This window comes from Rana temporaria, chromosome 3 (assembly GCF_905171775.1).
Source record: "Rana temporaria chromosome 3, aRanTem1.1, whole genome shotgun sequence".
Classification (NCBI taxonomy): domain Eukaryota; kingdom Metazoa; phylum Chordata; class Amphibia; order Anura; family Ranidae; genus Rana; species Rana temporaria.
Window position 1 is genome coordinate 211,480,471 of NC_053491.1, and position 21,030 is coordinate 211,501,500.

Consider the following 21,030-nt stretch of genomic DNA (forward strand, 5'->3'; position numbering starts at 1 on the left):
AACCAGGGGAGGCGTATGGTCTGAGTGCTGACAGGCTGACCCCCCACCCCTTCAACCTTACTGTAAGAGCAGCAAGGATGTGGAATTCCCTTCCACAGGTGGTGGTCTCAGTGGTGGGCATTGATAGTTTAAAAAAACTATTAGATAAGCACCTGAACGACCGAAACAAAGAGGGATATACAATGTAATACGGACATATAATCACACACATAGGTTGGACTTGATGGACTTGGGTCTTTTTTCAACCTCACCTTACTATGAAACTATGTCCCACAACATGTGTCCCACAACATAAATCCATGATTAATCATGATGCTGAAAGAAAAAAACAGATGGCCCTAACTTGATGACAGCCATTCGCTGAATGACAGCTCCCTTTTTTCAACCTCATCTACTACTGTATGTAACCTCTGCAGCAATGCTGGCAGCACTCATACATCTATTTCCCAAAGACAACCTCTGGATACGACGCTGAGCACGTGCACTCAAAATAAAAAAAACAGCCAATTGTCATTCTGACAACTCTTTTTTTGGGTGAACCCCCGCTTTAAACCCTATTGACTATCTGTGGGGCATCCTCAAATGGAAGGTGGAGGAGCGCAAGGTCTCTAACATCCACCAGGGCTTCCAGACAATGATCATAAAATGGTGTCAAAAGTGTCCGATGTGTCCGCTATAATGTCGCAGTCACGATAAAATTCGCTGATCGCCGACATAACTAGTAAAAAAAAATATTAATAAAAATGCCATAAAACAGTCCCCTATTTTGTAGAAGCTATAACTTTTGCGCAAACCAATCAATAAATGCTTATTGCGATTTTTTACCAAAAATATGTAGAAGAATATGTGTCGGCCTAAACTGTGGAAAAAAAAGTTTTTTTATATATATATTTTTGGGGGATATTTTTTATAGCAAAAAGTAAAAAATATTGATTTTTTTTTCAAGATTGTCGCTCTTTTTTTGTTTATAGCGCAAAAAATAAAAATCGCAGAGGTGATCAAATACCACCAAAAGAAAGCTCTATTTGTGGGGAAAAAAAGGACATCAATTTTGTTTGGGAACTACGTTGCATGTCCGCGCTATTGTCAGTTAAAATGACGCAGTGCTGAATCGCAAAAAGTAGCTCGATCTTTAACCACCAAAATGGTCCGGGGCTGAAGCGGTTAATAAAGGACTTGTCCCAAACTACCCCGTTACCAATTCACATGGGGGGCCGGGATCTGGAGTTCCCCTTTGTTAAAGGGGGCTTCCAGATTTCAATAAGCCCCCCGCCCGCAGACCCCCACAACCCGGCAAGGGTTGTGGGTGTGAGGCCCTTGTCCCCATCAACATGGGGACATCCTCCCCATGTTGAGGGCATGTGGCCTGGTACGGTTCAGGAGGGGAGGCTCTCTCGCCCCCCCCTCTTTTCCTGCAGCCTGCTAGGTTGCATGCTCAGATAAGGGTCTGGTATGGATTTTTGGGGAGAACCCCACACCATTTTTTTTTAAATGGCGCAGGGTTCCCCTTAATATCCATACCAGACCTGAAGGGCCTGATATGGAATTTGGGGCGGACCTCCACGCATTTTTTTTTATTTTGGTTTGGGTTTCCCCTTAATATTCATACAAGACCCAAAGGGCCTGGTAATGAACTAAGGGGGAGCCCATGCTGTTTTTTTTCAATGACTTTTATATGTATTGCCGGAATACGACAATTCATTATAGCCATGAGTAGTTTTAAATTACTTTTTTTCCTTTAGAAATGTAATTTTGTGCAGGGACTTTTCTAAGCACGGGAAACATGCGCTACTTTACATGCATACTATAGACACCCCCAGATACGCAATTTAAAGGAATATTTCACTTTTATTGTTTCACTTTAAGCATTATTAAAATCACTGCTCCCGAAAAAACAGCAGTTTTTTAAACTTTTTTGCATTGAAACATGTCCCCTGGGGCAGGACCTAGGTCCCCAAACACTTAACAAGACATGTGGCCACTCATTAAAATTAGAATAAAAAAGCTTTAACCATAAACTTTGTAGAGCGGCAAGGATGTGGAATTCCCTTCCACAGGCGGTGGTCTCAGTGGGGGGCATCGATAGTTTAATAAAATTATTAGATAAGCACCACAGCATACAGGGATATGCAAGATAATACTGACATATAATCACACACATAGGTTGGACTTGATGGACTTGGGTCTTTTTTCAACCTCACCTAATATGAAACTTTGTCCAACATAAATCCATGATTAATCATGATGCTGAAAGATAAAAACTGATGACCCTAACTTGATGACAGCCATTTGCTGAATGACAGCTCCCTGAGCTGCCATCAGCAATATAAGAGAGGAGGCGGGAATAGTGGTGACATCATTGTCAAAATACAGTCATGTGGCCATAGTTAGGTAATGACGGGATTCCCATTGAAGTGGTGTTATTCCATGTAAGTTAGTGTTATTCCCATGTTCCTTAGCAACCATTTACATTAGGAAACTGTCATGTTCTTCCACATTGAAAGACTTAAGCCTAGTACCCATGTGCCAAATATCTGGCAACATCAGTCGGTTCAATAAAAACCATCTGACATTTGACCCTGTGTATGGCTGCCGGTCTGACAGAAGCCGGCCATTTAGAGGGCTTCTGTAGGACAAGCATGCTGGACAACCAGCAGCCAACCGGCTCCAAATCAGCGCTCTCAGCCAATGGCACTGACTATAGTGTTATGATGGGCAGGCCGTCCCCCTGTCAGAATACAAAAGAACAGCGGGGGAGATCGTTGCTCTAACGTTGGATTGTTAGTACAGCAACTCTGACCAGAGCTGTCAGTTTTTTCCCGTTCAACCCGCTAGCTTGAACAGATTTTTTTTTTTTAAACCTGTACCAGGCTTTAAACTTACACTTGGACTGAACACTCAGCTCATGCCTCATCCCAATTATGACATAGCAGAAGGAGCATTCCAGAATTGTGTGGGTTGGGCTATGGTCTAGGACAATGGTCTCCAAACTGAGGCCCTTTTCTTACCTTTATCTGGCACTTGGGAAACTATTGATACCACTGACTTGAGGCACTGATTCACCCACTACTACAGGCTCTAACGTACTTACTCTCACTGACCACCAAGTCTGAGATATTGTTTACTTCCACTGTTTCTGAGACGTTTTCTACTGGGCACAATCTGGCGGATCCTCTAAAGTATGAACTGGCCCCTCGTTTAAAACGTTTGGAGACCCCTGGTCTAGGATACTGGAACGTACAATGACACTTAACATATGCAATAATCACTTGATTTAATTGTTCTTGTTCTTTTATTAGATTTTTCAACCTCCCAGCTATTACACAGTTCTTGAAGGTGAAGCTTACTAAATTAGAAATCCCTCTTTCAAAAAGAGTAAAATGAATCAGTAAAGGACTTTCAAAAAAAGTAAATAGATCTGTTAGTCAACTAAACCCTTCTGATTTAATATATGCAACAAAAGGAAAAAACAAAAAAAGAAAAATAGACTGCTGCACACCCTGAAGACTTTACTACAAATTTATTATATATCAAAAATAGAACATACATGTATAAGGCATTAAAAACACACAGGTTACCCAAAATGGGATATCCAACCCATGAAGTAACCTGAAAATACACACTCAACAGAGACGGCATAAACCAGTGACTAACAAAAGAATGGGACTCGATCATCCACAAAGGAGATCAGAGGCTATGTCTCGCCCATTCACCCACCCCAGTGGGGTTTCATATGTGCTTTTGGGTGGGGGGTCTTTATGTGTTGTGTGGAGGGTGAGTGGGCGAGACATAGACTCTGATCTCCTTTGTGGATGATCGAGTCCCATTCTTTTGTTAGTCACTGGTTTATGCCGTCTCTGTTGAGTGTGTATTTTCAGGTTACTTCATGGGTTGGATATCCCATTTTGGGTAACCTGTGTGTTTGTAATGCCTTATACATGTATGTTCTATTTTTGATATATAATAAATTTGTAGTAAACTCTTCAGGGTGTGCAGCAGTCTATTTTTCTTTTTTTGTTTTTTTCCTTTTGTTGCATTGTATATTAGATTGCACCCCCCGACAATATCGGTGAGTACTACATAATTGACTAATAGGTGGGATTCCCATATCCTTCTCTCCCTTTTTCACTGATTTAATATATACACTTGTGCCTTTTTTTATCTAGAGAATATGATTCAATAAAACATTTTTTCCAGTATATCTTTAGCAACCACAGGACCTGCTCTATCATTCTTATGTGTGCAAATATGTATTACACTGAAATAAGAAATACTGTTCTTAGCATAATTCTGTACTTCCTTTCCTCCATTCATCATACCCATCCACTTTAGAGAGTTTCCTTGTTTCCTCATAAATGAATTTTACTGTGAGAAACATCTCTTCACAGTTCACAACTTTATACTCCACAAACTATTTCCACATGTAATGTTACAGTCATAAATCAGATGATTGGACAGGTAACATGTTGATCGCTTTTTCTTTTTATTTATGTGTATATTAAATGTATTATTTGACAGCCCCAAAAATGACATTCAACTTTTTTTTACTAAGTTAAAAAACAGTTGTACATTTTTATGTGGAATTATAACTTATTTTACAAGGCACACTGATTTTGAGGCTCATTTCTAGTACATGGGAGACAGTTTTTCCATCTGTGATTGCTTCAATGTTATCAAATTAGTACTACTACTGTATTTCTAAAATATCTTTAACTAGATGCAATAGGGTTGATTTACTAAAGGAAGCAGTTGAAAGTGTAAAGCATATGTTTATTTTATAAATTGAATATTTGAGATGAACCTGTGATCACTTATAATGTCCAATCACATGCAAGGAATATAAAAAAAAAAGCTTTATCTTACTTATTGACATTTAGTTTGCAAAGTGAACAGTCTTTAATAAATCAACCCCATTCCCATTAACAAGTTTACTTATTGTAATAAATCAACCCCATTCCCATTAACAAGACTCATTGTGGCTAACACTAAAAGACCCCCATACGGTTGATTGGACCAACCGTATGCATCACAAATACAGTATAATATATCTGACATCAGTTATATACACTCATTCTAACTTTTGATTTCCCTTCAGAAAATTCCAGTGACATTCTACAATCACACATTTTTTTATTTTTATCTTGTCCAAGATAATGGGTCGTCAAGGTGATTAACCACTTGCCGACCGGCCACCGCCGTTATACGTCGACAAGTTGGCTCGGCTTGGCGAGAGCACGTAATATGACGTCCTCTCTCCCAGCCGCCACTAGGGGGCGCGCACGCGCGCCCCCCGCTCGCCCCCGACTCCCGTGCGTGTGCCGGCGGGCGCGATTGCCGCCGGGCACACGCGATCGCTCGGTACAGAGCGGGGACCGGGAGCTGTGTGTGTAAACACACAGCTCCCGGTCCTGTCAGCAGGGGAAATGCTGATCTTCGGTTCATACAATGTATGAACCGAGGATCAGTGTTTCCCCTAGTGAGGCCACCCCCCCCACAGTAAGAACACACCCAGGCATACTTAACCCCTTCCCCGCCCCCTAGTGTTAACCCCTTCTCTGCCAGTGGCATTTTTATAGTAATCCAATGCATTTTTATAGCACTGATCGCTATAAAAATGCCAATGGTCCCAAAAATGTGTCAAAAGTGTCCGAAGTGTCCGCCATAATGTTGCAGTACCGAAAAAAAAAAAATCGCTGATCGCTGCCATTACTAGTAAAAAAAATATAATAAAAATGACATAAAAATACCCCCTATTTTGCAAACGCTATAACTTTTGCGCAAACCAATCAATAAACGCTTATTGCAATTTTTTTTACGAAAAATATGTAGAAGAAAACGTATCGGCCTAAACTGAGGAAAAAAAATTTTTTTTATATATTTTTGGGGGATATTTATTATAGCAAAATGTAAAAAATATTCATTTTTTTCAAAATTGTCGCTCTATTTTTGTTTATAGCGCAAAAACTAAAAACCGCAGAGGTGATCAAATACCACCAAAAGAAAGCTCTATTTGTGGGGAAAAAAGGACGCCAATTTTGTTTGGGAGCCACGTCGCACGACCGCGCAATTGTCTGTTAAAGCGACGCAGTCCCGAATCGCAAAAAGTACTCTGGTCTTTGGGCAGCAATATGGTCTGGGGGGTAAGTGGTTAAGTGACTTTGAGTAGCTTACCTTCCTGCCATGTTAAATATTTTATTTGATTGATTAAGCAGCTGTTGTTTAAATGCAGTGTTTTTATAATAAATGCCTAAAGACAGAGCTAATTAAAATGTATTGCAACTGCTGTCTAAATGCATTTTTTTTATATTAAATACATAAAAACATTTAAAATATTTTGTTCTACTGCATGTTTCAGGAGATCACCTGTAGCACCCTGCATGGCCTACATGCTGAATGTAAAATATGCATGTCACAAAGGGCACTTATCTCTTTAGCAACCACAGGACCTGCTCTATCATTCTTACGTGGACAACACTCAACTTTATCTCCGCATCACCAACAAAAAAGATCAATATCATGGATTGGAAAAATGTCTGACATTGATAGATAATTGGATGACAGAGAGCTCCCTCAAACTGAATGGATCCAAAACAGAATTGCTCCTTCTACACGCAAACCGGAAGACTAATTCTAGGACGACTTGGGTTCCTCCCACCATCTTTGGACAAACCATCACCCCTAGCAGTAAAGTAAAAAGCCTTCATCCCAAAAGAAGACACGGCAGTAGTAGTGGGAACACTCATCAATTCCAGACTCGACCATGCAAATTCCCTCTACCTAGGACTACCGAAATACAGATGGCTTGTCTACAAGTGGTCCAGAACACGGCAGCCAGACTGGTAGTGGGTAAAAAACCATGGGAACCAAACTCCACGGCCATGAGGAAACTCCACTGGCTAGTTGTAAAGGACCGGGTGACATTCAAGACCCTCTGCCTCACCCACAAATGCACGCAAGGAATCACTCCGCAATACCTATGTGAGAAAATAAAACACTACACCCCAAGTCGGGTCCTCCGATCAACAAAAATCAGAACCTCCTCCACATCCCCAAATCTCGCTACAAAACGAAAGGAGAGCGACGATTCGCTGTCCAAGGACCTCGGTTATGGAACGCTCTACCCGCAGACATTCGGTTGGAGGAAAATCATTGGGCCTTCAGAAAAAAACTTAAGACCCATCTTTTCTGAAGCGTGATTGGACGATCATATTGGCTACAGTGCCTTGAGGCAATTTAGTTTGCATTTATAAGCTATATATAGCTCTATATAAGTTACTCACTCACTCATATTATTATTATTATTATTATTATTATTATACAGGATTTATATAGCGCCAACAGTTTGCGCAGCGCTTGATATAGCACTATATAAGTTACTCACTCACTCATATGATATCCAACAGTCAGCTGTGCCATTAGGGAATAATTAAATTATGTGTGCATGTTTCTCTATGTGTATGATGTGAAAATTTGGACAGAAAAAACTGTAACTGGAGAAATAATAAGTTATTAATGTATTAGTTTTGTCTTCATTCTGCATGTTAGTAGCCAAATGTATAGGAAATAGACACGTGCACTTGTTTTTGTCCGAATTTTAGGTATTTTCGTTATCGTTTTAACAAACGAAAACGAATGCACAGAATCCGAAATCTGAAAGATCCGACATAAAAAAATGCTACAAAAGTTCGTTATAGATAGGAGATTCGACATGATGCTGACAATAGCAATCTGTGTCTATCGAACCTGTGGTCGAATGTGCCTAACCTTAACTCTATTAGTCCAAGATTATTCTACACAGAGAGGAAAGATTCGACATAGAGAGAAAAGATTTGACATTATAGAGACAGTGTTGGGGTAGACCATTCAACATGAACGATGAAGATTCAACGAAGCGGCGAAAAACATACAAGCTTCGAATCTGTCATTGAAGGCTTATGGTGTCGGTCGAAAGTTCTAAGAAGATTCGACAAGCAGTTAAACTGTACGACGCATCAATGGTACATTTCCGGGCCAAATGCTCCGCACATAGGCTATAGAAGAATTTGAATGTTGGTTGACTAGTAATAATAATTTATAAATATAATTATTACTAGTGTCATACAACAGCTTTTAGGCGGAACATTCGACCGGAAATGTACAATTGCGGCGTCGTACAGTTTAGCTCAAATTTTCTTAGAACATTCGTCAGACACCATAAGCCTTAAATGACAGATTCTACCTTAATTAATTCTGATTTTGGACGAATGCATTTTTTAACTATACAAAATAAATAAAAATGAATTTTGGGAGTAACTAAATAAATATATTTTTCGGACAAAAACAAAATTCTGAAACAAAATATTTCAGTGTGCACATGTCTAATAGGAAACATAAATGTGTTAATAAATAAGTATAAAAAATATGGGCATGCTTTTCAAGGTGAAAAAAACGGCGTGTACAAATTACCATCTTCCCCAGTTCTTACAAAGAGTGGACTACTTGATCTTGATCCAGATCCCACAGATGTGCTGGCTTTAATACTGACAATATATTCAGTAAACTTTTTCAGGTTGCTAAGGATTATAGAACATTCACTACTATTGAAATACTGAGCTTTCCCTGCAGCATCAAGACACGTGATTGAGTAATATTTAATAACACCATTGGGGGAAGAAGGTGGAGAGTAAAACAGCTGTATGGAGGTGGAGTTTAAAGTTCGGTAGGACAGATTATGAGGTGGATCATCAGGAACTAGAAAGAGAAAGAACACAGGAAACAGAAAAATTGTAATGTAAGCATTACACAAGCATTTAAGTCTACAATATCAATGAGCTATAGCTTAGAAAAGAATCTTTTAGACAGCATTTTGAATATAACATTATGAATATATATATATATATATATATATATATATATATATATATATATATATATATATATATAAATGAATCACCATGTTTTGCTCCATTTAGAAAGTACTACAAGCACCATTCTTTATATTTTACAATATGTATACCTTTTTATGTATGTAAATTATTTTGTACATAGATGAATTACCAACTAACAAACATCAATCAATATACTTATATAGGTAAAGTCATATAAACAAATTATTTGAGCTTACCATCTTCCATGGTGGTGATGTGTAGCATTTCACTTGACTGGTTTCCATCTCCATGTATTGTATAACCAGATACAATAACCTGATACTGGGAATATTTCTTGAGATCTGACAAAACAATTAAGGCCTCACTGATGTTGCTTGTAAGAGTATGAGAGGAGTTCCAGTAGATGATTTTATAAAACAATATAATTCCATTGGCATGAACAGGAGGCTTCCATGTAAGCAATACTCTGGAGGAAGAGAGATTTCTGTAGAGCAAATCATATGGTGGACTACTTGGAGCTGAAATTGAATAACAGACTTTGTATTAGAACCAAAGGGGATTAAATAGGACCTTTTCAAATAGTATAATTTACCATTAGGCACAGCATACCTGCCCTATAATTGACCGAGGCAAAGATCTCTGTGCACTCATTTCTCCTATGATCATACATTAAAATACAATCATCTCATATACTGTAGGTTTACTGACATATACTGCTTAGAACTAATAAAGAATACAGCAAAAGAGGTGACAATTGTGGATGTCAAAGACTGTGCCGTGTGCCTACAGACTCCTGTGATGACATTCAGTCCATTAAGTGTTATGACATTCTTCTTTTTAACGCTACCCTTGCCACAGTTGGACTACTATTATACATTTTTATAGAAAACCATATATTTATAAATTATTTCAAACTGGTATTTTTTTTATTGATGTTGGAAAGATCTTTGCAACAGTTCCTAGGCCTGCACACCTCCACGCAAAGATAAAGGGGATTTTGGTCTCCCTGATAATTATTATTATTCAATGAATGCAAAAGGGGAGTGGTAACACACAAAGTAAGTCAGAAACAGAACCAATAACTATAGCAGATGGGAAGGAGGTGGAGAGAAGGTTTTTACTTTAAATGAGGCAATGAGTGGGTAGGTTCATCTGCCTCCATCCCTGTTATATATTAAAGCAGATGATATCTTCACCAGGGTCTTTAACAAAATCAATGGGTGACTCAGCCTATAACCTAATTTAGCCCTTTTCAACCAGGGTGCTCAGGCACCCTTGGGTGCCTTGAGGTTTCTTCAGGGGTGCCCTGCAAAATAGTTACAAATTGCCCAAAAATTGTATACAAGCCAACCTGTGGATAAAGCTGCCTTTTAGTTACACAAAGCCATAGGTTTTCAATGTGCACCATTACTACTTTCAATCCGCCAGCGTCCTAATCCCCAAAGGTATCCCCAGTTGATAAGAATGTCAATTGCCTGCATAGCATTCCTGTTTGACCCTCCTATGCCCCGCTCCATCAGCATTGAAGGCACCTTAGCTAGGTGATGGAGAAAAACTGAGGGAGAAGGGAAGCATTGCTTTGGAAGAATAAATAACTTATAATGTTGGGTGTCTTACTTGTGTGGATATTTCTACGTTATGCAAAACTATTAGAATCATTTTTACATTTTAGAATAGGGCGCTCCAAGACTGTCCATAATTTTTAAAGGGTGCCTCGAGACTGTCAATAATTTTTAAAGGGTGCCTTGACTGAAAAAAGGTTTAGAAACACTGACCTAAATAACACTTTGGATAGACTGGCCCTTTGAGGATCATATTGCAAATACATTTTGTTTATAGCTATGTATCTTTTATACTCTGTGGAGCTAATCAAATCCTAATTTCATGTTCGATTGTGTCTGTTGCAGAATGCAGAAATTGATTGTGCAATAATTCCAATGGCTGTCATAACAAATGCTACTAACATAATACAATGCTTCTACAAAAATATGTTCGCAACAAGCACAGTTTTCTGAAAATAAAAGCTTCCTGTACATGAATGATGCCTGCTGCATCTGCATATGTGCACCTAGACAGTGTGTAATTTATCACCAAAGAGCTTCCATAAGGCAATGATTACATGACACCTCCGTGATTGTGTTATTGCTATATGTATTATGTAGCACTGCCTAATAAATCCTGTTTATGGTGAGAATTTCAAGGCCTCTTTGGCCATCTGTACAGATAATTATTTCACCTGTTACAGAGATTTATAGCTAGAACCATAGCTCTAAGTATAATCATCTTAGCTATTTTCAGGGATTACATGAAATAAACAGGTCAGATTTAACTAACATTAACCCCAGATATGGACGTTCAATTATTTACATATTCTTAATAAGTGAACGCACTTATGATTGCAATGTATTACATTTATTTTCTAAAATTAACAAACATGTTATACTAACCTGCTCTGTGGAATTGTTGTGCACAGAGCTGTCCTCATCCTCCTCTTTTGGCTCCTCTGCCAGTGCTCTTGCTTCCTTTTGTTAATTTTTGTGCACCTATAGCAAGCCACTTGCTATCGGGGTATTCGTGAGTGCTTACTCTCATGCCGACTCTGTGCCCGTTCCATATTCACTGGCTGTGATTGACACTAACAGGAGCCAATGGCTCCCGATGCTGTGTCTGAGCTAATGAGGAGGGAGAGAGCTGAGAGATCCTTCATTCTCGTGCACAATGTTATATCGAGATCGGGCTCAAGTAAGTATAAGAGGGGATCTGAGGAGGAAGCTTCTTATGTTATTTTACCTTAATGCATAGAATGCAATAAGGTAAACAATTCTGCCTTTAGAACCACTTTAAGTCCATATCTATATCAGGACTAACAGTGCTTCTTTTGTGATGTTTTAGGATAAATTGCACAACAGTGCCTGCAGCTACAGAGGTCAGTGAGGGGTTGGCTTGAATCTCATATATTGCTTGTTAAAGAGGAAATGTACTATGGAAGCTGGGCCCATACAAAAGGGAGGCCGAGAGCAATAATGGTCTCCCTGCAGTTAACTTACTATGCCTTTCTCTGCACTGTTTCCCTGAGTGGAGGTGGGCATTTTGGTAGAAATGTCAGGACCTTCAGCTAGGAGAACAGTGGGGACATCGTCAAGTTTCACAAACAATGTCCTGAGGCTAGCAGTCAGAGGCCTCTGATATTACACAGAAGATTTACAGCTTCATAGCTGTAGGCACAGACGTATTTGGGAACACTCATAATCATGAAGTGAACTGTTATTTTGATGTTCCCCAATACCTTCACGTTTTGAGTTCTCGCCCACTTTAAAAATATGGAGATTTATGCTGTGCAGGTAAAACAAAAAAAGTGAGTTGCTACAGCCTGCTGATAAAATCACCAAGGAAAACTTTCAATACATTACTGATGAATCAAGAGATTGCAGTTCTAGAATATTGGAACTTGTATTGGCTAATCTAAGTACATTCTAACATCATATCTAGGTTAGCGCCAATAAAATGCAAAAGTATTTACACCTACCAGTTTCTGAGGTTTTTATAGGAAGAACTGGTGTGGACTGATTTCCATGTCCTAACATAGTGTAAGCTCGAACAGAAATTCTATAAAGGGTGAATGGATTTAAATCAATCAAGGTGCAGCTTGTTGTAGAGGTGTTTTGTGAGAGTATAAGTGTTGAGTTTGTGTAGATGATGTCATAAAGTGTAATAATTCCATTGGGTTCTAAAGGTGGGGACCACTCCAAACTAATGGAAGTTGCATTTACACCAGTTGAAACCAAATTCTGAGGTGGTGATCCTGGAACTGTAAATAGAGATAAATAGTACATATGAATTAATAAATATGTAATCAATAATCTTTTGAAGCACAATCATAGAATTTACCCTCCTATACTTTAAGAGAAGTATATGATGCCTGAGTCCTCTAGTGTGCACCATGGTTCCATCCTCCAGCCAATATGTCACTGCTGAGTTACGAAATGATGTAGGTGTTGGAAAAATGGTACATAGTAGGGGACACAGCTATCTGACAACTCCTGACGTGTCAAATATTAAAAATACTGGTGGTGACTACAGAACTCAAAAAGGGGGGGGGGGGTAAGTCCTTTTTTTCCCACAAATAGAGCTTTATTTTGGTGGTATGTGATCACCTCTGCGGTTTTTATTTTTTGCGCTATAAACAAAAATTGAGCGACAATTTTGAAAAAAATGCAATATTTTTTACTTTTTGCTATAATAAATATCCCCAAAAAATATATAAAAAAACTTTTTTTTTCCTCACTTTAGGCAGATACATATTCTTCTACCTATTTTTGGTAAAAAAAAATGCAATAAGTGTTTATCGGTTGGTTTGCGCAAAATTTATAGCGTTTACAAAATAGGGGATAGTTTTATTGCATTTTTATTAATATTTTTTTACTACTAATGGCGGCGATCAGAGATTTTTTTCGTGACTGCAACATTATGGCAGACACTTCGGACAATTTTGACACATTTTTGGAACCATTGTCATTTTCACAGCAAAAAATGCATTTATAATGCATTGTTTACTGTGAAAATGATAGTTGCAGTTTGGGAGTTAACCACAAGGGGGCACTGAAGGGGTTATGTGTGACCTCATGTGTGTTTACAACTGTAGGGGGGTGTGGCTGTAGGTGTGATGTCATCGATTGTGAATCCCTATAAAAGGGATCACACGATCGATGCGCCGCCACAGTGAAGAACAGGGAAGCTGTGTTTACATACAGCTCTCCCCGTTCTTCAGCTCCGGGGACCGATCGCGGGACTCCAGCAGCGATCGGGTCCGCGGGTCCAGCGGTCCCGGTCACAGAGCTTTGGACCGGTAGTGCAGGGGCGTCAAACGGCGGCTGGCTATGTCCAGATGTTGCAGAGAGCATTCCTCATGACTGAGGGCCCTCGTCTGTGTGGTAACGACTGGGTTTTTCAACAGGACAACGCTACAGTACACAATGCCCGCAGGACAAGGGACTTCTTCCAGGAGAATAACATCACTCTTTTGGCCCATACTGCGTGTTCCCCTGATCTAAATCCAATTGAGAACCTTTGGGGATGGATGGCAAGGGAAGTTTACAAAAATGGACAACAGTTCCAGACAGTAGATGGCCTTCATGTGGCTGTCTTTACCACTTGGAGAAATGTTCCCACTCACCTCATGAAAACGCTTGCATCAAGCATGCCAAAATGAATTTTTGAAGTGATCAACAATAACGGCGGAGCTACTCATTACTGAGTTCATGTTTGGAAGTTGGATTTCTGTTTTGGGGGGGTTTAGTTTTTTTTTGGAGGTGTGGTCCTAAACTTTTGATCAACTGAAAAACAGCCTGTTTCAGTTTATTCGTTATTTTCATTAAATTGAATGCTCAAAAAATGTTTTGTCTCTTTCTGATTTATTCTTGTTGCATGTTGAAGCTCTACTTGGAACCTTGTTAAGATCCAACAATGTAAAATATGATTTTTTGCCATTTTTCAAGTGGTCTTAAACTTTTGTTTGTTTTGTTTAGGACTGTATTTGATACTGTGCAAGCACTTTCAACACATTCCTATTCATTTTTTATTTATTTTTTAATAACTGTCTGGTGTAAAATATTCTAAACAAATTATTCCTTTCATATTTGTTAGTTGTTCACCCATACTAAGCTGTATCCCTGTGACAGACCACTGAGCATGTAAACATGTGTACAAATATGCTTGAACAAGCAAGCACAGATTTTCTGATGATTTATGTCTAATCTCACTGCTTGCAAGAGCTTAACTAAATCAGGCGGAGATCAGAGTTGGGCTTTTTCTGGTGTAATTTTGAATGGTTACACAAACTTTTGTGATGGAACTCACCGCTTAAATATTTTAGATTCATGGTATTAAAAATATAATTAAATGTAATTAAAAATATGCTATTAATAAACAAAAATATCTCTTTTACAAATAACTATTCAATTCAGGATACACAGAACAATATAAATGTTCTAAAGAGAGAGCCTAGCAGAGGATGTTTGGTTTTATACCATCTCTCTATTTAAAGTCTGTACAGCATGGGTAAGTCACTCTCAGGTGTTTGTAATATTTTAGCTTAAGCTATTGAGCTCTGTAAAAACGTTTGCATTGTTTTCGGGATGACTTTCTGCTTAAGGAATCCAATACATGTACGCAAGTCACCATACAATCAACCTGCCAGGATTAAACAGAACATGTATACTTACCATCTTCTAAAGTTCTTACAAAAATATCATTTTCTTCAGAAAGGGAACTTTCACCTGCTGTATTTGAGGCTGCAACACGCATCTTGTAATCTGTGTACTTTCGTAAGCCTAATAAATAAAGTGGTTTACATAAGTAAGTAAACCTATACAGTTCATACATAAATAAATGTTCCTTTTTTTTTTGTTTACAAATGTTTTTATTTGGAAAATTACATAAATGTTGTGTCCTTTCTTGGTGATTTCACAAGATCCTTCACTAATAGATATCACACCTTCACATTTTCCCCCTGTTGTCATGTTAGCCATAAAATCCTGTGCCCCTGTGGGTATATTTTACTTTCGTTTTTAATCCTTATTTTCTTTCTAAAACAGGAAGGAAACTAGAGCATAATACAAGTCTTCTTTTATCTGTATGTTTAGAAACATGAATAGAAGAATTATATATGTGCCCTTTGCATTTCCATTTCTTTGCAAAAAAACAAAACAAAAAACTTTAGAAGATTTGATGCTGCTGAGATCTGCATTTTCTACAATACATCCAGTGAGAAGTACATTAAAATGCAGCTCCATCTGCAATCCTCAAGCTGATATAAATTGTCTTCTAGTTATGTGCTACTAGAAAAAGAGGAATTACGGTACAATGATCTGCCTATCTTATGAAAATGTATTGAAATAGCTTCTTATCTTGTTTCTGTCGTTTATAGTGTATGTAGCGCCTGGTTACTTAAAAGGTACCCGTGCTAGTTAAATTTAGAGAAGGATCAGTGTTAACTGACTCTGATCCAGTCAGTATGTTCAAAAACGGTCTCTGTGTCAGCTTGGCTGTGCTATGGGCTGTCTCTTGTTGCTGGGGTGTAGTTCCGACCCCAGGGCGATGGGTGGCAGCGGTGGAGTCGAGGTTTAGGGTGCTTTTCCCCAGCGGCCTATCGGGAGGGTTTGGCCTAGCTGTGCATGCTGGGGGAGGGTATTTATGGGGCAGATGCCATTGTTCTGGGTCTTTCTTCGGAGTGCAGCACCCACCTTTAGGGTGACTGTGCATCACGGCGCTCCAGCGTAATGGCCTTCCAGGCCAGGGTCACGTGCCACACGGTGTTCCTGGTTCCGGGACCATGTTGGTCCAGAACATTTAAGCTGTGGCAGGGAGCCCAGTAGTCGACTGGGTTCCCAATCTTGAAGATCCCAAGCGAGGTAGCTGTTCGGTGGGGAGTCCATCTGAGGAGAGCCAATGAGAGGCTGGCGATCCAATAGGGTCTCGACAAACCACCGGGGATCAAGGTAGCCAGACACTGAGAGGCTGGTCACCTGTCAGTCGGTACCTAAAAACTATCTGAAGGAGATCCAGACGCAATTCTATCAAGTAGGATCATCTCCGTAATCACAATCACAGAGAGGGCCTGTGGCAGAGGCTTTTCCCTGAGTCCATTTCAGGAGGATCTGTGGCAGAGACTTTTCCTTCAAGTTCGAGCGGTGTCCTGGCTGCCAGGTCAGTGAGAGTGGGCCTGTCCGGGTACGCTATGTCTACTCTGGCTGGAGTGGCGAAGATACAAAGCATTGTTGGGAGCAGGACTGTTTCCCTATTGTTGCGCCTGAGTCTGCAATTTCTCCTTCTGCTTCACCTCTACTCTTCATCACAAGTTTTAATGTTTTTACCCGGCTGGGTAATAAAGAGTACAGAAAAATACACCTGTCGTGGACATTCCATTATTGATATATGCACCATACACCCCTAGAACGGCGGAAGAGCCATGAGGTAACGTGCCACCCAAAACAAACCAACAGCTCCTCCGGGGGTAGTGCTACACGTACAAAGTGGTCATGTACATAAATCTTTACTTCACGTACAATATAGTCAATTTCTGCAATCTGTAAATGTAACATTTAACTGGCATGGGCTCAGTTGAGACCTCTGGAAGAAGCCAGGGAAACCCCTTTCCAAGCTTGTTATCCTGTCATCCACATCCCCTCAGTCAGCAGCATCTGACTATATTGCTACTAGCCAGTGGGTGCCGTTACATTACCTTCACCCAATCAGCAGGGCCAGCTCAGCTGCAGGGAGATAATATAAAGTTGTGCAAGCAGGTTCCCATCACATGTGTCTGAGTGGTTAGGAGGAAGGAAATGAAACAAGTCCTAGCTGAGCATGTCACAACAAACTGAAATAATGTATTATAATTCTTAAATAAATTATAATATATGGCTAAATATGTATACACATTTATCATATCGAGCATGTTAAACTATGGATATTTTGGGAAAAACATGTTTTGATCAAAAACCTTTTTGTTCATTATTTCAGTAACAAAGCATCCTATTTGAAACTACTTTTTACTGCTGCCATGTTTCAAGATACTGCTCACATATTACAAAACACTGACAGAAGCTGCATCTATAACAAGGCAAGACGTCAGAGGCTAAAAACATGCTGCAGCAGGTTGTCGTCAGAGGCTACAAAAAATGCTACAAACGGCTTCTAGAGACTTCAAACATGCTACAGTGGGTTGTTAAAGGCCGCAGAAAAGCGACAGGAGACTGTCAGAGACTTCAGACATGCTACAGCAGGTAGTTAGAAGGCTGAAGAAATGCTTTTGAACAGTGGTCATCAACCCTGTCCTCAGGGCCCACTCACATGTCAGGTTTGTAAGATAAGTGAAATACATCACAGGTGATATCATTTGCTGCTCAGTGATTGCAGTATTCTAGTCTGCATCTCCCCAAGGTAATATGTAAAATCTGGCATGTTAGTGGGCCCTGAGGACAGGGTTGGTATCCACTGCTTTAGAAGACTGCTAGAGACTGCAGACATGTTACAGAAAAAAATGAAAATGCTACAGGAAGCTGTCTGAAGCCTCGTACACACGACCGAGTTTCTCGGCAAAAACCAGCAAGAAACTTGCTGGGAGATATTTTTTTGCCGAGGAAACCGGTCGTGTGTACATTTTCGTCGAGGAAACTGTTGAGAAACTCGACGAGCCAAAAAAAAAGCATGTTCTCTATTTCCTTGATGGGAATGGAGAAAATTGGCTTGTCGAGTTTCTCGACGGCTTCACAAGGAACTCGACAATCAAAACGTTGTGTTTCGCCCGTCGAGTTTCTCGGTCGTGTGTACGAGGCCATAGGCTGCAACCATACTACAAGTGTCTTGTAGAGGCTAAGGAGTAAGGACATTCTACAGAACCCTTTCAGAGGATGCGGATAGTTTACAGTAGATGGTTAGAGACTGAAAACATGCTCTAACATTTTGTCAGAGGCTGCAGAAATGCTACAGGAGACTGCCAAAGACTAAGGACATTCTACAAGAGACTGCCAAAGGCTGCAGTAAATCGCTTAATAAGCCATGGAGCAAGCAGCAGAGGTTGCTGGTAAAAGCTGTAGCCTTGCACCCTCTGGTTTGCACAAATGCTGCTTACATGATCTTTTCTTCAACCTAAACCTTGTTAAATCTGACCAAGTTTTATTTCTGCCACACACAATAGTTACAGGTTAACTGATAATGCCATTACAAAGTATTACCATTGACAAAAATAGACTATACTATCCCTGAGGCCAGTTCAGTGTTATTCTGGCTCTATGTCTGTACAGTAAACACTTTCAGCTGTTCACAATTACTCTGAGCAGTTGTCTGTAAAACAGGAACAAACACATTTTGGCATAGTAACCATATTGTCAGCCAGCTATGTACCTAACACAGAGCCAAACAAGCCACAACTGTCACCCTAGTGAGGAACTACAAGTGCCAACATAGCCACTTACTCCCAGAGAACCTGAGGTAAAAACTATTGCAACTCTACCACTTCTGCAACACCACAATTGTCACATTTCTTTATCATTATCACGCTGAAGACCAGTATGGGCCATGCTCCAACAATTTTTTTTAAGAACAGGGCAACACTGTAAGTACTACTGCCATAATGCTGCTGCTGAAGGGATCCTAATGAATCTCCTTGTCATGAACCCAAGGCAGGCACCTTGTATGGCCATCCATTGGTTTAGCTCTACTAGACACCCCTTAGCGCCTTTGCTTTAGAAAGCCTGAAACCAAAATCACGCTGATTACTGGCTAATACAATAATACCATAATATCTTTAGCAATATGTGTCAAAAAATAAAACAATTCCTATCAACACAGCATACTGCTCACATTTTTCATCAGTTAAAGCAAAATTCATATACAAAAAAGATTAAATCTACCAGAAAAAGTAAAAAAATTCACCTGAAAAAACATTGTATAAAACCTAGAAGGTAATTTTGTTTTTACTATAGTATCTATCCTGAACCAAACTCTACACCTGTAGTGAACCCTTAACCCATGAACTAAACATTAACCTTAATTTAATATCAATTAATTAAGTCCATCCCCTAAGCAAAAAGATCCAGTATCCCTAGACCTAACTCGTCCCCTAAGCCTAAACCTGGCCATACATGCAGCGATTTTCTTCCCTGCAAGCATGAGTTACACAGGCAGTGTTGATGGGGGAATCCCTCCGTAGAGCCATTGTATTCTCCCATTGGGGGAACCCAGTGATTACTGCTAGCGGCTATAGCAGTGGGTAGCAATAATTGAAAGTAAAATCTAACAGGCTGGTTGTACCCAAGTTGATTGATTAACTTGGGTACATTCAGGCTGCCCATTCATGGTTCTTGGCCGATTCCTGCCGGCTTAAGCAACAAAGCGAATGTAAAATCTAAACATGTTCTTAAAAGACAGAGAATATAATTAGAATTAAAAAAAATTCCAAGGTGCTGATAATGCCATTTTATCACAAAGATAACTGAGCAACACCAAAAATTTGGATGGCAAACACTATTATATTGTTATAGCTGATACTGAAGGTAATATTTTATAATATTTTTTTCTCTAATGCTATCCTTTTTTCTGTACAGTCATCAGTATACATACACTTAAATGAATTGGTCCATATGCCTTATATAATTTTTGTAAGTGCTGAATAATTTGTGAAATAAAAGAAAACGGAATGACATTTTTTATAAGAAGTGATACCTTGTATGAGGATGCTTGTGTTGCTGGTTATCACATGAAAGGCCTCTCTTGTAGTTAGATCCATTGCATAGACTGTATAGTGGGTTATCATCCCATTAGGCTCCAGAGGTGGATCCCAGTATACCATAACTGATGTTGAACTTATGTTATAATAGCTTATGTTATTTACCGAACTTGGAACTAAGAATGAAAATTTTCAACGTTAAAGTAATATTTGGCAAATAAAAATAATCTTTTTTTTTTTTTTACAAACCCATGGAGACTAAATACTACCTTGTTCACTTGTCCTTATGACTATATCTGTTGGTGGTCCTTCTCCAACGGTTGTAAAAGCAGACACACTAATTGTATAGTCAGTAAAAGGTGCAAGCTTCTCAACAGTGTAGGACAGCTGTTCAGCCTCAATGTTGATTCCATATTGCACATTCTCAGTAGCTAGTAACAGAGAAGACAGTATGTTATAAAATATAACATATGCTTGAAAAAAAAAAAGGTTTTATACAATACAGCTATACATATGTACTGTAAAATAAATCAATAAATTGTGTACAAGGAGTTCAAAACTCGCAATGATATAGTAACATTCTGATTTTGGCCTTATAAATCCAAAGTGTATGTTTTTAATGACTCCCATGTGCAGCAAGCTGAAGCAGGTTTGTTTTACCTACCCTTTGATAGTATACATTGTTATGTGATTTATGTTATCTGCTTTACTGAGAGTTATTTACTAAGTTTATACAAAGCAATTTCAAGATTTTAACAGTAGATAGATTGGAAAAATAATTGAACTTGGGTTTTTACTGCTGTCAGTTGGAGAGGTCTCTGCTCACATACAGTTGCACTGACAATGGTTTCACCGGGCAGTAAATTAATTAAAGGGCTAAATTCCCCATCAACCTTTTAGTTCTAAATGGGTATATCGGAGATTTCCCTTTTTCTTCCT

At 39.2% G+C, this 21,030-nt stretch overlaps 1 protein-coding gene across 1 annotated transcript in view; it reads right to left on the reverse strand.

The window, feature by feature from the left end:
• The window catches only part of PTPRQ (protein tyrosine phosphatase receptor type Q), a 326,169-nt gene that overhangs the window by 210,066 nt on the left and 95,073 nt on the right, over positions 1–21,030 (reverse strand). Inside the window, exons 12-17 of the mRNA XM_040341603.1 lie at positions 20,361–20,579; positions 20,088–20,267; positions 15,089–15,196; positions 12,394–12,675; positions 9,104–9,385; positions 8,446–8,730 (exon numbers count right to left, since the gene is read on the reverse strand). Coding sequence (XP_040197537.1) covers positions 8,446–8,730; positions 9,104–9,385; positions 12,394–12,675; positions 15,089–15,196; positions 20,088–20,267; positions 20,361–20,579 — 1,356 coding nt within the window. The remainder of the gene's footprint in view (positions 1–8,445; positions 8,731–9,103; positions 9,386–12,393; positions 12,676–15,088; positions 15,197–20,087; positions 20,268–20,360; positions 20,580–21,030) is intronic.